The sequence below is a fragment of the Aotus nancymaae genome, unplaced genomic scaffold (assembly GCF_030222135.1).
Source record: "Aotus nancymaae isolate 86718 unplaced genomic scaffold, 86718_ANA_hifiasm-v0.15.2.pri h1tg000033l, whole genome shotgun sequence".
Lineage (NCBI taxonomy): Eukaryota > Metazoa > Chordata > Mammalia > Primates > Aotidae > Aotus > Aotus nancymaae.
Window position 1 is genome coordinate 37,567,835 of NW_026988447.1, and position 17,539 is coordinate 37,585,373.

General features: G+C 37.6%; 1 protein-coding gene across 4 annotated transcripts in view; it reads right to left on the bottom strand.

Annotated features, from left to right (window-relative positions):
* Window positions 1-17,539, bottom strand: part of CUNH4orf33 (chromosome unknown C4orf33 homolog) — a 40,818-nt gene that overhangs the window by 7,613 nt on the left and 15,666 nt on the right. For 2 of the 4 annotated variants that reach the window (XM_012473002.2, XM_012473003.2), the window contains exon 6: window positions 14,910-15,922. The exons of 1 other annotated variant lie outside the window; for it this stretch is intronic. In XM_012473002.2, coding sequence (XP_012328425.1) covers window positions 15,817-15,922 — 106 coding nt within the window. In that variant the 3' untranslated portion in view covers window positions 14,910-15,816. Of the gene's footprint in view, window positions 1-14,909; window positions 15,923-17,033; window positions 17,187-17,539 lie in introns of those variants that run through there. One more of the 4 variants, XR_001110685.3, reaches the window with a different exon arrangement.

Sequence of the window (17,539 nt, forward strand, 5' to 3'; positions counted from 1 at the left end):
TCTGAGGCTAAATATCAATCATGCCTTAGATGATTTCAGAGGCATTGAATAGGACAGTGGAAGTACATTAAAGCTCACTGACAAAAAGGAACAAGTGCACTAAGAACAAGTGCACTCAGATGGGGAATTCAGAGGGGTGCAGTGCATACAAAAACAAGTTGCCGATAAAGCCAATGATAGAGCCCTCCAAGGATCTCCCTTCCCCACATTGCTCTTTGCAAACCCTTTAACAATCTGAATATACAATGGAAATGTTTTATAACTTCATCCCCCTTGCTATATGAGGTCAACCATAAACCTCATTTTAAAACTTCATTTATTACTCTAGGCCAAAAGAGTGCCCAATGCAGAAATGAAAGCAAATGAGCTATTAAGTACTACTAGGTTCATATAGAAAGACTTAGGAAAAAATTTAGAGACTGCTACTGGCCAATGATGGAACACTTTGAGCATCAGTAACAAAACTGATAGTTTGATACACATCAATTATTTTTAAATCTACGAGTTCATAACTATATTTTTTAAATCCCATCAGTCATCTTTAGAGGATGCTGAAAAACCAATTTTTAGTGTGATGGGTCCCCCACTGAGTTGCTACAGGGAATATGCCCACTGCCTGCACCCCAAAGGCCAGGCTGTGAGCCAAGGCCATGGTGCCCAGCCAAGGATCAGGTGTCCTTGAAAATCCAAACATCCCAGAGAGTGTCTGAGAACCTACAAGGGAAAACAGTACCAACATACACACATACAGTAGGCAAAGGGCCAGAAAATTGGCTTAAAAGCAGCATAGGGATAGAAGGCAGTGAAAGCTGTCCATCTAGGAGTGCCTCATATGTAAGTTGAATTGTTAAAATATTTATTAACAAAAGTGTTTCTGCTAAGAATATTGGAAGTAGCGAAAAATTTGGAGTGCTGACATTTTACAAGCTCTAATGAATACATAGATCTAGGTAATGCTTATCAGTGACTTTTAGCATTACAAGATAAGAGGCAACTAGACCTTATACATCTCCTGATAAAAGAATACACCACATCTTGTTAAATATTCTTACCTCAAATTGAGACTGAATGTGATCAACTTCTAAAACTTATTCACAGAAAATACAGGAGACAGATGAATATATGAAAGCATGAGAATACAATTATCAAAATATAGACTGCAGAAAACTGCAGTTTTCTATAATATATGAACAATATCTAGAATGATATCATTGAGTATTTTCTCTTGTGCTGGATTTTATGGTTTATAATTGTGAGAATTGGAACAGCCATAGACATTTTGCATACACGAAGGAAACTTATGTTTGACTGAAGATAACCTAGAAAACAACAGAGTACCAGCTGTGAAGAGAGCAGTGGATCCTGACAAGGAGGGTTCTACCAGCACAGCACTCAAGCTCTGCTAAAGGACAGACTGCTTCCTCAAGTAGGTCCCTGACCCCCATGCCTCCTGACTGAGAGACACCTCCCAACAGGGGTCAACAGACACCTCATAGAGGAGAGCCCCAGCTGGCATCAGGCTGGTGTCCCTGTGGAACGAAGCTTCCAGAGGAAGGAGCAGGCAGCAATCTATGCTGTTCTGCAACCTCTGATGGTGATACCCAGGCAAATAGGGTCTGGAGTGGACCTCCAGCAAACGACAGCAGATCTGCAGCAGAGGAGCCTGACTGTTAGAATAAAAATTAACAAACAGAAAGCAATAACATCAACATCAACCAAAAGAACCCCCACACAGAAACCCCATCCAAAGGTCATCAACCTCAAAGATCAAAGGTAGTTAAATCCATGAAGATCAGGAAAAACCAGTGCAAAAAGGCTGAAAATCCCAAAAACCAGAATGCCTCTTCTCCTAATGATCACAACTCCTCTCTAGAAAGGGCACAAAACTGGACAGAGAATGAGTTTGACGAATTGACAGAAGTAGGCTTCAGAAGGTGGGTATTAACAAACTCCTCTGAGCTAGAGGAGCATGTTCTAACCCAATGCAAGGAAGCTAAGAAACTTGACAAAAGGTTACAGGAACTACTAACTAGAATATCCAGTTTAGAAAATAACATAGGCCGGGTGTGGTGGCTCACACCTGTAATCCCAGCACTTTGGGGAGCCAAGGCGGGTGGATCACCTGAGGTCAGGAGTTTGAGACCAGCCTGCCCAACCCAACATGGCAAAATGCCATCTCTACTAAAACTTCAAAAAATTAAACAGGTGTGGTGGTGGGCATCTGTAAACCCAGCTACTTGGGAGGCTGAGGCTGGAGAATCACTTGAATCCTGGAGGCGGAGGTTGCAGTGAGCCAAGATCATGCCACTGCGCTCCAGCCTGGGAGACAAAAGTGAAACTCCATCTCAAAAAAAAGAAAAGAAAAGAACATAAATGACCTGATGGAGCTACAAAACAGCACAAGAACTTCGTGAAGCATACGCAAGTGTCAATAGCCAAATTGATAAAGCAGAAGAAAGGATTTCAGAGATTCAAGATCAACTTACTGAAACAAAGTGTGAATACAAGATTACAGAAAAAAGATTGAAAAGGAACAAACAAAGCCTCCAAGAAATATGGGACTATGTAAAAATTCCAAACCTATGATTGATTGGGGTCCCTGAAAGTTATGGGGAGAATGGAACCAAGTTTGAAAACACACTTCGGATATTATCCAGAACTTCCACAACCTAGTAAGACAGACCAAAATTCAAATTCAGGAAATACAGAGACCACCACCAAGATACTCCTAGAGAAGAGCAACTCCAAGGCACATAATCATCAGATTCACCAAGGTTGAAAGGAAGAAAAAAATGTTAAGGGCAGCTAAAAAAATGTTAAGGGTTACCTACAAAAAGAAACTCACTAGACTAACAGTGGATCTCTCTGTAGAAACCCTAAAAGCCACAAGAGAGTGGGGGCCAATTTTCAACATTTTTAAAGAAAAGAATTTTCAACCCAGAATTTCATATCCAGCCAAAGTTTCATAAGTGAGGAGTAATAAAATCCTTTACAGACAAGCAGATGCTGAGGGATTTTGCCACCACTAGCCTGCCTTGCAAGAGCTCCTGAAGGAAGCACTAAATATGGAAAGGAAAAGCTGTTACTGCAAAAGCACACCAAAATATAAAGATCAATGACACTATGAAGAAATTGCATCAACTAAAGTGCAAAATAACCAGCTAGCATCGTGATGACAGGATCAAATTCACACATAACAAAATGAATCTTAAATGTCAATGGGCTAAATGCCCCAATTAAAAGACACAGACTGGCAAACTGGGTAGAGTCAAGACCCATCGGTGTATTCAGGAGACCCATCTCACATGCAAAGACACACATCGGCTCAAAATAAAGGAATGGAGAAATATTTACCAAGCAAATGGAAAGCAAAAAGTGCAAGGGGTTGCAATCCTAGTCTCTGATAAAACAGACTTTAAGCCAACAAAGACTAAAAAAGACAAAGAAGGGTATTAAACAATGGTAAAGGGATCAATGCAATGAGAAGAGCTAACTATCCTAAATATATATGCACCCAATACAAGAGCACCCAGATTCATAATGCAAGTTCTTAGAGACCTACAAAGAGACTTAGACTCCCACACAATAATAGTGGGAGACTTTAACACCCCATTGTCAATATTAGACAGATCAATGAGACAGAAAATTAACAAGAATATACAGGACTTGAACTCAGCTCTGCACCAAGTGGACCTAATAGATATGTACAGAACTCTCTATCCCAAATAAACAAAATGTATATTCTTCTCAGCACCATATAGCATTTATACTAAAATTGACTGCATAATTGGAAGTAAAATACTCCTCACAAATGGAAAGGAATGGAAATCATAACAAACAGTCTCTCAGACCATAATGCATTCAAATTAGAACTCAGGATTAAGAAACTCACTCAAAACTGCACAACTACATGGAAACTGAACAACCTGCTCCTGAATGACTACTGGTTAAATAATGAAATTAAGGCAGAAATAAAGAAGTTCTTTGAAACCAATGAGAACAAAAAGACAACATACCAGAATCTCTGGGACACAGCTAAAGCGTGTTCAGAGGGAAATTTATAGCACTAAATGCCCAAAGGAGAAAGCAGGAAAGATCTAAAGTTGACACCCTAACATCACAATTAAAAGAACTAGAGAAGCAAGAGCAAACAAACTCCAGCTAGCAGAAGACAAGAAATAACTAAGATCAGAGCAGAACTGAAGGAGATAGACAAATGAAAAACCCTTCAAAAAATCAATGAATCTAGGAGCTGGTTTTTTGAAAAAAATTAACAAAATAGACCACTAGCCAGACTAATGAAGAAAAGAGAATAATCAAATAGACACAATAAAAATGACAAAAGGGATATCACCACGGATCCCAAAGAAATACGAACTATCATCACAGAATAGTATAAACACCTCTATGGAAAGAAACTAGAAAATCTAGAAGAAATGGACACATACATTCTCCCAAGACTAAATGAGGAAAAAGTTGAATTCCTGAATAGACCAATAACAAGTTCTGAAATTAAGGAGTAATTAATAGCCTCCCAACCAAAAAAAAAAAAAAGCCCAAGACCAGACAGATTCACAGCCTAACTCTACTAGAGGTAAAAAGAGGAGCTGGTACCACTCCTTCTGAAACTATTCCAAACAATAGAAGAAAGAGGACTCCTCCCTAACTCATTTTATAAGGCCAGCATCATCCTGACTCCAAAATCTGGCAGAGACACAACTAAAAAAAAAATTTCAGGCCAATATCGCTGATGAACATCGACGCAAAAATTCTCAATAAAATACTGGCAAACTGAATCCAGCAGCATATCAAAAAGCTTATCCACCATGACCAAGTCAGCTTCATCTCTAAAATGCAAGACTAGTTCAACATACACAAATCAATAAATGTAATCCGTCACATAAACAGAACCAATGACAAAAACCACATGATTATCTCAATAGATGCAGAAAAGGCCTTTGATTAAATTCAACACCCCACCATGCTAAAAACTCTCAATAAACTCAGTATTGATGAAACATATCTTAAAATAATAAGAGCTGTTTATGACAAACCCACAGCCAATATCATACTGAATGGGCAAAAGCTGGAAGCATTCCCTTTGAAAACCAGCAAAAGACAAGAATTCCCTCTCTCACCCCTCCCATTAAACATAGTATTGGAAGTTCTGGCCAGGGCAATCAGGCAAGAGAAAGAAATAAAGGGTATTCAAATAGAAAGAGAGGAATCAAATTGTCTCTGTTTGCAGATGATGTAATTGTATATTTAGAAGATGCCATCATTTCAGCCCAAAAACTTCTTAAGCTGATAAACAACTTCAGTAAAATCTCAGGATACAGTATCAATGTTGAAAAATCACAGGCGTTCCTATACACTAAAAGTAGACAAAAAGAGAGCCAAATCATGAGTGAACTCACATTCACAATTGCTACTAAAAGAATAAAATACTTAGAAATACAACTTACAAGGGATATAAAGAACCTCTTCAAGGAGAACTACAAACCACTGTTCAAGAAAATAAGAGAGAATACAAACAAATGGAAAAACATTCCATGCTCATGGATAGGAAGAATCAATATTATGAAAATGGCCATACTGCCCAAAGTTATTTATAGATTCAATACTATTCTCATCAAGGTACCATTGACTTTCTTCACAGAACTAGACAATACTGTTTTAAATTTCATATGGATCCAAAAAAGAGCCTGTATAACCAAGACAATCCTAAGCAAAAAGAGCAAAGCTGGAGGCATTAAACTATATCTGAATTCAAACTATACTATAAGGCTACAGTAACCAAAACAGCATAATACTGGTTCCAAAACAGATAATATAGACCAATGGAACAGAACTGAGGGATCAGAAATAACACAACACATCTACGACCATCTGATCTTTGACAAACCTGACAAAAACAAGCAATGGAGAAAGGATTTTCTATTTAATAAATGGTTCCAGAAAAACTGGCTAGCCATACGTAGAAAACTGAAACTGGACCCCTTCCTTACACCTTATACAAAAATTAACTCGAGATGGATTGAAGACTTAAACATAAGACCTAAAACCATGAAAACCCTAGAAGAAAACCTAGGCAATAACATTTAGGACATAGGCATGGGCAAAGACTTCATGACTGAAGCACCAAAAGCAATGGCAACAAAAGCCAAAATTGACAAATGGGATCTAATTAAACTAAAGAGTTTCTGCTCAGCAAAAGAAACTATAGTCAGAGTGAACAGACAACCTACAGAATGGGAGAAAATTTTTGCAATCTATCCATCTGACAAAGGGCTAATATCCAGAATCTACAAGGAACTTAAACAAATATATAAGAAAACAAACAAACGACCCCATCAAAAGTGGGCAAAGGATATGAATAGACACTTCTCAGATGAAGACATTTATGTGACCAACAAACATATGAAAAAAAGCTCATCATCACTGGTCATTAGAGAAATGCAAATCAAAACCACAATAAGATACATCTCATGCCAGTTAGAATGGCAATCATTAAAAAGTCTGGTAACAACAGATACTGGTGAGCATGTGGAGAAATATAAACACTTTTACACTGTTGGTGGGAGTGTAAATTAGTTCAATCTTTGTGGAAGACAGTGTGGTGATTCCTCAATTATCTAGGACCAGAAATACTATTTAACCCAGCAATTCCATTACTGGGTATATATCCAAAGAATTATAAATCACTCTGCTACAAAGACACATGCACGCGCATGTTTATTGCAGTACCATTTACAATAGCAAAGACTTGGAACCAACCCAAATGCCCAGCAATGATAGACTGGATAAAGAAAATGTGGCACAGATACACCATGGAATACTATGCAGTCATAAAAAAGGATGAGTTGATGTCCTTTGCAGGGACATGAATGAAGCTGGAAACCATCATCCTCAGCAAACTAACACAAGAACAGAAAATCAACACTGCAGGTTCTCACTCGTAAGTGGGAGCTGAACAATGGGAACACATGTTCTCATCACACTCTGGAGAATATCACACACTGGGGCCTGTCGGCGGGTGAGGGGGAAGGGGAGAAAGAGCATTAGGACAAATACCTAATGCATGCGGAGTGTAAAACCTACAGTTGATAGGTGCAGCAAACCACCATGGCATATGTATACCTATGTAACAAAGCTGCACTTTCAGCACATGTATCCCAGAACTTAAAGTAAAATTTTAAAAAATAAATAAAACAGCAGAGCAAGAAAATTGTATCTAGATAGAGCCAGAGACACCATGAGGCTGTCATTCTCTAGATCAAACTCTGTCACATGTCATCATACTTGTAACCCAAAGTATCCTAACTTACAGACTAGGGAAAGAGCTACATACTGTGAAAAACATCCACTTCCAATAAATAAATTTAAAATCTTAGTAACTCTATATGCAAGTCATCTATCTCTATTTTTCCCGCTCTCTCTCTTTCTCTCTCTCTCTCAATCTCTCTACTTACCTGCCTATATTATGTTTTATTCTCAATTTATAAAGCAAACTAAATTGAAGATTGTACCCTTTATCGTTTTTAAGATACATCAGAGACACATTTAGGTGTAAGCTATCCTTCCAAATCTTCTCTAGTCACTAATTATTGAGATTCTTTTGAAGATAAACTAGTTACTCAAAAGAGTGTACTGTGAACACTCAAAATGTTAAAAGCTTGTTTTGTATAAACAGCTTAAATTAATGTATTTTGAACTTTTGTGATTAGATAAAAAATAATACAATTCTTAAAACAATATATACACTTAATACCTGTGATGCTTTCTGATATTTTCAATGTATTTACTTAACTATTAGATACAATCTACTAAAAGATTCTAAAATCTACTCACTAATAGGTTTGTAACTTGCATTTTGAAAAGTCACTGATATAAATTACTCTATTATTTTTGAAAGATAGTCCTCTCAAAAAAAAAAAAGATGACTTGTCACTGTTGCAAAGAATATAATAGAGTGAAAAGAAAACAGATTCATTTACAATCTTTAGGTTTTCTGCACAAGTGGACTATGAGATGATCATTCAGAATAAATTTTTACTAAATCCACCATATTTCTCCTATATAAAGATAAAAGTATATTATAGTTATTGCAAGTTATTCAAGGGTATGAAGTTTTGATTGCCAAAGTTCCCATGTCTTCTGAAGCTTGTCTTTTGATCTTTGATAAAAACAAACTAGTAAAAGCATTTAGTATAGATGAAGCCTGGGATTTCTTTCTTTCTTTCTAATATTCCATAACACTGTGATATATTCCCTAAGCATAATAAATGCTAAGAGAGTTGCATTTAGATTTGCCCCTAGTCCACCTCCAATATACACCTGCCACAATAATAATTTTCATGTGTTACACTGCTGCAACAAATAATACTGAAGGGCTTAGAAAAAACAGTGTCTCTCTTAGTGAGTGGCTTATCAATAAGGAGTGGCTCAAATACTCATCTTCCCTATTATGTACTACCACATAAAAGTGAAGGGCTTATGAACCTCTTTTCTCTTCTGTGCTGTTTTTATTTATAGAATCAGGGAGGAAGAGATCTTGGTTTAATACTATTATTTTATTAAATAGGTTTTTCTCACCTTTTCCATTCTCTTCTTCTGAAATGCCCAGAATATGAATATTTGTTCACCTAATGTGGCATTCTATACATCTGTAGCCTTTCTTCATCCTTTCAAATGTATTTTTCTTTTCTTTTTCCTTTCTTTTATTTATTTATTTATTTTTGGTGTGCCTGTGTTATTTCAAAAAATCTGTCTTCAAGTTCAGAAATTATTTCTTCTGCTTCTTCTAGTCTGCTGGTGAAGCTCTTGATTGTATTTCTTTTTTATTGCATTAATTGAATTATTCAGCTCTAGGATTTCTGTATGGTTATTTTTAATGATATCTCTTTCTTGAATTTCTAATTCAAACCATAAATTGTCTTCCTGATTTTCTTGAATTATCTATCTGTATTCTCTTGTATCTTACTGAGTTTACTTAAGATTATTATTTTGAATTCTTTTTCTGGCATTTCATATATTTTCTTATGATTGGGGTCTATTCCTGGGTAATTATTGTATTCCTTTGGAGATGACATATTTCCTTGCTTTTTCATATTGATATGTCCCTATGTTGATTTCTACACATCTGGTAGAAAAGTCACCTCTTCCAATTTTATGGGGTAGGTTTCATAGAAAAAGAGCAATTTGTATTAATGGGTCTTAGAGTGTCAGTTGGTTGGGGAGTGTTGATCTTCATTTTAGGTGGATGCAGTAGTGTAGCTCCAAGTAGTTTCTTCAACTGAAATTCACACTAGTGGTGTTTGCAAGTTTCTCAGTGGCCTAAGCTGAGAGAATGTATGGTGACAGTGGTGTGCCTTTGCTGAGATTGGCCTCACCACCTCATTTCTCTGGTTGGGGGTATGTGCATGCACGCAGTGGGTCAGCCACCTTGGGGTCTGTCTAGCTGTGGTTGCAGCCATATGGCTGTTACACTGTCCAGAAGCACAGACAAGTGGTGGCTGCTTGGTTGGCTCAGGGGCATGTCTACTGGGGACAGCCCATGGAGCTGTTTCTCAATGTGCCCACCTATTTCTCAGGTCCTTATTGGGAGCACAGGGCCACTGGGAAGGCCCAGGGACGTGTTTGTGGTGGGGTTAGGGGAGGATGTGAGGGTGCAGGGCTATTTCTCAGGTTCTGAGTGTGGGCACATTGCCAACTCCACTGGGTATATCAGCTGCTCAGATGCTCAGAGGCCTCTCCCACTTGGAGGAGGGCATGCAGCAGTTTGGCTGGCTCAAGGGCAGGTTCATCCTGGGCAGGACTGGAAGACTGTTGTTCCTCCTGCCATAAGTGCAGGTGGGGGTTTGTTTCTCTGCCATGAAAGACCAGAGTCACAGCCAAGCCTGGGCCCAGACTCCCCACATCTGGGTTGTGGTGATCAATAACCCGTGTGGGTTTGGCATAATGAAGATGGAGCCCCAGTGCTGGAGAAGCACAGAGGCTACTGACCTTAGAGCAAGACATACTCGAGAGGTGGCTCAGGTATCAAGATAGCAGCATGCTGCAGCAGCTTGGTTCACAGTGGGTGAATGGGGGTGGGGAGTACACATCTTGTACTCCTAATCCAGGACAACACAGCTGCATGAATTCCCTGCAGCTCTCCAACATGGACTCAGAGCTTAAAGGAACTATGAGATTCTTCTGTTGTAAGGACTATAGGTGTTTGCAGTGGCAATGGAGCTGGGGCACAGTGAGGATCTCCTGCTTAACCTTTTCCCACATGTGAAGTCTCTCCTGACATCATGTATATCTGATCTAGGCAGAGTAGATGAAGCGGCAGACAACAGATACCTCCATATTACCCTCCTAGACTTCCAATCATCACTCCTCCATCACACTCCAGCACTCTTCCTTCAACACTGCAGTCAAAGTCTTAGCTGTTTATTCATTGCCTTGGTCCTTTATTATGGTGGAAATGAATGCCAGGTGCCTCTAGTCAGCCATCTTGCTGACACCACTCTCAATAGCTTTATTTTGTAGATGAGTGGTGAAGACTAAGAAAGGCAGCAGTATAGTTAGATAAGTGCCTTCTCTTGATGAATCAAACTCCCTGGATTCAAATCTGCTACTTCTTAACTATGATCTTGGGGAAGATACTTAACTCTGTAGGTCTTAGTTTCATTAACTTTAAAAATAAGCATTCCAAGAGTATCTGACTTTCTTTGAGGCTGCTGTCAAAAGTGAGGGTAAAGTTCTTAACATAGTTTCTGAAAAAATAGTAAGTGTTCAATAAGTATTAGATATTTCAATGAGGTGACTTGCACAAGGTCAAGCAGCTGGCATAAAAGGGATGCCCAGACTATTGTGGGAGTATAAGACATTGGCTGTTTTTGCTGTGTACACCAAAGTATACTAAATATATTTAGTGATATTAATAATATCACTAAGTAATGTTATCCCTTTGCCATTTTTTGAAAAACTAATTCAAAAACATACACTTGTATTTAGCATAATTTTTATTTCTCTGAATGCTCAGACTTCAATTTACAGTTTGGTTTTCTATTTGAGGAAAGCTATCTCTTCAAAAGATATACTCTAGGTGCTGCAGTGCTTTAGGGCATTATTACAAACATGGGTTTTTGGTGTACTATTGAGTCAGAAATACTGTTTAATGGAAACTATAGGTGATAGGCTGCCAAAAGAAAGTGAAATTTTACTAAAGCTTGCATTCTCTGTGAATTTTTCAAGAGTGCAAAGTAAAACATTTACGCAACACCCAAAGCTCTCTCAAGAGCCAGTGATGTAGCTATGTATTATTTCATTGTAATTCAAACAAGTAGTAAAGTGAAATGTCATTTGACAGCATTTTCGATTTCTTCTTTATATTACATATTCAATTTATAAACATCAGACAAAAATTTACTCATGGATCCCATTATATGGAAAATAAGATTTTAATGACTAGTTATTTATTATGAAATAACAAAATGAAATATGCAGACATCCCTCACTTTTCATAGATTCATGAGGCTTCCTATATTCCTCATACATCTGTCATCTTAGCTTCGGGGGTAACTCGTTTTACTATTCCTTGCATGAAAAATGATAGTTGTTAAAAAAAAAAAACTAAATGTTAAAAATAGTCAATTTTATAAGTTTTGCTCTTTCAGAGCAGAATTCAAATAAGAAATTATCAGAAAATGAGTAGAGCCCAGGAATACTGATTTAACGAAAAATATGCTACACACACACACACACACACACACACACACACAGAGAGAGTACATTTTATGCTACACATGTATTTAGTTAGAAGATTCTTTATGCATGTATTCCTCTTGGACTTCAGTGCCTTAGACTGGATACCCTTCCTACCCCTCACAAAAACAGAGCCTTTAAAAAGGGTTGTGTGTAGTTTCATTCATTTTAGAATGTGATTCTAATGAATGGGATTGGGAACTTTGGAAAAATTAAATAAGGTAAGGCAATCTAAGATTGTATTTTTAAGCCAATCAGTACTGTAGGTAACTGAAGACTCTAGTGGAGTCCTATTGGAGACCACCAAGGAACTATATGGAATGCACTTCAGAATTGTCTGCCCAAAGGACGGAAGAGGGGAGTATTTACCCACTGAATCCTGTCCCTATTGTCAATTCCCTCAAACTTCCAGGTTTGGATACATGTCAGAGTAGATCAGCAAATTTCCACAGGTGTTCCACATAACTGAGGTGTCAGAAAAGCACTTATACAGAAATCTAGAGATGCATGGGACAACAGCGGTAAAATGTTGTCAAAGAGTAAAATGGGTGAATTGAAAAATGGCCTACGAGGTTGTGAGGTGGGACACAAAAGATATTAAATGCAGTCCACTCCTTGCAGCACTCAGAGGCACTCAGGTTCCACGTTGAGTCCAATCTGTCACAGAGTCTTCAAGGAAGTGGGTAGCCATTACACAAACACTAAATGCAAAAGATTTAGTGGAACAAGTTTTGGTGGCAGCTGTAATTGATTTCAAGTCTATAATTAGTAGTTATCATCTCTCTCTTCCACCACAAATTCTGTATTTCTCTCACATTTGGCCAAGCTCTTCAGCAGATTCAAATGGCTGGAGTGGTGGAGTGACCTAGACCTTCATTCTCAAAGGATCAGAGTCCTTAGCTGCTTTACCTTGTCAGGCTGTGGTTGCTTCAGTTGCCCATTTAAGGTTATCACTTGACATTGAAACACCAAAGGATGCCTCAATGAAACCCCTAGCAAGGACATACTCTATCCTGCCTCCATTAATAGTTATGATTCTAGCGCTGCATGGTAGCCAGGATCAATATCTCTTCCAATATCATGCTTCTGTTTGCCTGCTTAACAGTTGACATGAAGAATCATTATGACTAGATGGTTTCCATAGCTTCAGGTACCTCAGGTGCACCTCAAGCCAGTCTACCACTCCATGAAAGTTTTAGTAACTGTGAAGTTACTTATACCAGAGGCATTACCACTAACAATGGGGTCCTTGTCACCAAGTGCCCTATGATACAATTCTAGATTCCCATTCTGATGAGATGCTTTCTAGGGCTACGTTAGGTAATCACTGACTTAGCTTGGGTTCCCCTAAAGCAAACATGGGACAATCACTTCCACAGAGGTTGACTGTAGTTAAGCAATTCCAGGCAAGAGAGGGGTACTAGGAAGAGCAAAACAGAAAATGATGGAAATGAAGGAAAGATCAGGCAAAAGTGTATTACCAGTCGGCCGCTGTTGTGGGTAACCAGGGTGGGATCCTTTTAAGAGAACTTCTTTGGAGCTATGTGGAAGGGACCATAGAACTGTTAAACTGAGAGATGTAACAGAGAAGTATTTCTCCATCAATTATCACCCTCCTTGGTCAAGAGGTGCCCTATGGGGTGTTTTAGTCCCTTCACGTATCCAGGGTAGTTCATGTGCGAGAATGGCTAAATGGGTTCCTGCCAGTGTTCCACACAGCAGAGAAAGCAGAGAAACTCTAGGGGCAGGAAGCAAGACATACATAGTGCAGCTGAGGCAACTGGAGAGTCAGTTCACTGTATGCAACTGATTGCTGGAGTAGAAAGTTAGGCTAGGAGGATGGGAGGGGGGTCAGAAGAGCTATGTAGGACACAGTGAAATAAATGCTTTAATCAAGCAATGTGTAAAATACTATGGGAACTTACATGGAGAAGAAGAGACAATCCCTGGGCTTTGAGGCATGAGAAAAGGGCTGAGGGCTTACTGTAATTGCTTCATCCACTTGCTACCCTTTCTTTTTCAATATCAAATTAATTATGCTCATTATCTTCTTTCCCTCAAAGCCTAACATTTTAAAAAGGAGCAAAAGGAGGAATAGAATGAGGGGAAATTAAATATTTTCTTCTGTGGCAAAAACATTTTTAACATTTAAAAAAAGTACTTTGGAGCTAGAAATAAAAAGTGTATTTCCTTTCAGACTGTGACTTACACTTCCCTGGAGCTGGGAAAAATCATGAGAAAGCACCTGAATAAATATGCACACTGTGTAATCTATTTAGGTGGTGAGAAGAGAAAATCTGCTTGACACTGTAGTGAACAACATTTATGCATATTTTAAACAAAAGGATGATTATTCTTTCATGGTCCTAAAGTTGAAAAACAAATTTGAAATGGCTATTAAAAATACCCACTCTCAAATACAAGTTTCTATAGGATATATTATTTGTACCTGACTGATGGACAAGCTTTCCAAAATTCTGTAGTTGATATGCATGTTCCTTTCAAAAGAAAATGTTTATATAATGTATTTTTGCTTGCTTGGTATTGGAAGAAAAATAAATTTCTTATCTAGATGAAAGAAAGTTAAGAGATGTTTAAAAAACATCTAAACAAATTTTGAAAAGATACACGTTAGGTTTGAGAAAGCTCACAAGCTACAACACTCAAATTCAGTATTTTATATTGTTGTGATTGATTCTATATTTGTACTTCACTTTTATCCATATTATAAATAGTTATGATTTACATCTGAAACTGTGATTCATAGTGTTTGATTCACTTCTAAAATCAAGATACTCTTATTTTTATTTTGATAGTTTTATATGCATTTATAAAATTATTCAGGTAATTTATAAATAAATCATCCTAGATTGTTTAAAATATGTCTTTCCTATCCAAAATAGGCAGATCGTTTCTATATCAAATTAATTAGTCGCTATTGTTAGTTTTTAAAATAATTTCTCAATTTATCTAAGTTGCCTAACACTGCCTCCATGATGTGAAGTCAGGAGATACTTATAATACCTTTTGTAAAAGTCAGCATTTATCTTACACTAGTTCTCTTTTCAGATAGAGAACATATGTAAGAAATGAGTAAGTCAACAGGCCATATTTAACCAGCACTAGTGGTTGTCAATGGAAAAATACAAATGCAATGTAAACTTGAAGTTAATTCCATTTAATTTACAGCTTATTTTATAAGAGTATTATATTAAGGAATTAATTTACATATAGTAAAATCACAAATCTAAATATACAGCATGAGGAATGTTGACAAATGTATGCAGCTACATAACCATCATCCAGATCAAAATACAAAACATTTCAATCACCCCAGGAAATTTCCTCAGGCCCCTTTTCCATACAATTTGAATTCCCTGCCCTTACCCAGAGCAGCCTCTGTTCTGGTGTCTATCATCAAATGCTAGTTTTGCCTGGAAGTGGCTTTAATATAAAAGTAATTGGACAGTATGTTATGTCTGGCTTATTTTGCTCAACTTAATGTTTTTGAGATTCATACAGGTTGTTACATGTAACAGTAGTCCTTTTTTTAATGACCAGTATTCCACTGACCATATTGCAGTTTACCCATTTTCCTATGGATAGATATTTGACTGTTTACAGTTTTGTGTTATTGTGAATAAAGCTCCTATGAGCATTCATTTTTCTGGGGAACATATCTAGGAATGAAATGGCCGAATCTCAGGGTAGTGCAGAACAAGTTCTCTAGGTAGGCCTGGACAAACTCAATTGTCCACCCTTTCTCACTTGTAGTTCTCAAGAATAACTGTACTGTGTGCTGAGAATGTAACATCCTGGACTAAGGGACTCTGAGAAACATTGTGACTCTACAGATCAAATCATCTATAAAGAATCATCTATTTTCATGTTAATCATATACTATTTGCAACAGATACTATATTTTCAGTGACTTCTATGAAAATATTTGTTGTTAAAATGTATGCATGATGTCTTAAAAAAGATTGATACTTATTTTTTTGTTTATCTTAAAAGGTATAGAGAAAAAGTGATTGGTATGGTTATCTATTTATATATAACCTCCTATATATCACATTTCTCTATTAGCCATAGGTCTGATTCTGGTTGTTTCCATTCTTCTCCAAGCAGTGTGTTAAAATTGAAAGGCTTGAAGTATTCTAGGCGATGGCTAAAAGCAAAGAAAAAGAAAGTGGGAATTGAAATGAATTATGCATTTGTGAAATAGATGTCCCAAAGGGCTATTTATTTTGTCACATCTGTGATAGGACAACATTCTATTTTAAGCAATACTAAAGGTAAGATATACTTTATATGTACAGTTTTCTCACTCTAGCTATCACTCAGCTCTGAAAACATTCACCTGCGTCTTAAAGCACTTTTCTTTCAATTTTGCAAATAGCTCCCTCACAGCTGAAGGGAGAAATCAACTCTCAAAACATGACTCATTCCATTCAGTTTTAAACAAATCATATTATGATATGTTTTTATATTCCAACTTTGGTATATTTATATCAGTCATATAAGCAATTGTTTTAAAAAGTTTCAGTTCCATAGATAAGAAGACAGACTTCTTAATTCCCTTCTCTGCCAAAGCAAGAGAAGTTAATGTAAAAGAGTATTAATCTCAGTTCTTTTCTTTCCAGAAAAACCCTTTAACTATATCAAGAAGCTTTCTCTTGTGGCTTAATGAGGAAAGGCTTAGGTAATGTGCTTCAGTAGAGCCTTACTCTGTAGGAAGTCACTCTGCCTTAGCTCTGCCCTGGCCAGTGTATAATCATACTTCCACCTAAGATAAGCTTCCAATAACGTATGAATGAGGAGGCTGAATATAGGAAGGTATTAGCTGATGAACAGCCAGAGACATGACGTCTTGATATGAGGACATTAAGTCAGTTGCAACTACATTTTTGTCTTATTCTGCCCACCTGGTGAGGATAAATCGGTTTTTGAGTCACAGTTGTCAATCCCAGAGTAAGAGATTAAGGAAAAAATAGTGAAGGAAAAGAAAAAGGAAGGAAAAAGGAGACTAGGTAAAAGCTATGTCAGGACTGGGGAGAAAGGCAAAGGGAAAAACGGAAAGAATGTCAAGCAAAATAAAGAAATATGCTAGAAGGGATGAAGACAAAGTGTGAAGTAAGAGCATGACAGGAAGAAGGCAAACAAGGAGAGGAAGGATAATGCAGCACATTCCAAAGGTAAAAAGGTAGGAATGTTCATCTACCATAGTGCAATGCTCACTAGGATGTCTCCGTTAGGTTCTTCCAAATGCTCAGACTCACCAGACTACCTTGGCTATGGTGAGTATACATAGAGAGATACAGAGCAGGAATCACAGTTTGCCCCAGGACAGCATCTGGCTTTCCTCCCTAAAGGAGCAGTCCTTGCAGAAGTCCACGAAGCATTCATAAGGCTCTAGTCTGCCTACGTGAGAGCTACAGGTGCAAGGAAACAAGACGCAAATTGAGAAAGCAAAGCGGATACCTTGGCTCAAATGCCTGTTGCCCCATGAGAGTAATATCTCTTGGAATAACTCCATAGGCATAGCTTCCAGGGTTCCCACAGGGAACATGACCATTAAAAGGGAATCCCAAAGCCACACTGTCTCCATCATATATTTATACTTCATTCAAAATTATTCTCAGTCCAGATGTAATTTACCACTTAAGGGCCATTTTTATCATAAGCAATGTTGCCTAGAAACAGAGTTGACATTTTTATCCTTATGAGGTTACCAGAAGAGAAGAACTAGAGAGAAAACAGAAGATCAGATTTCCTTGCAACAGGG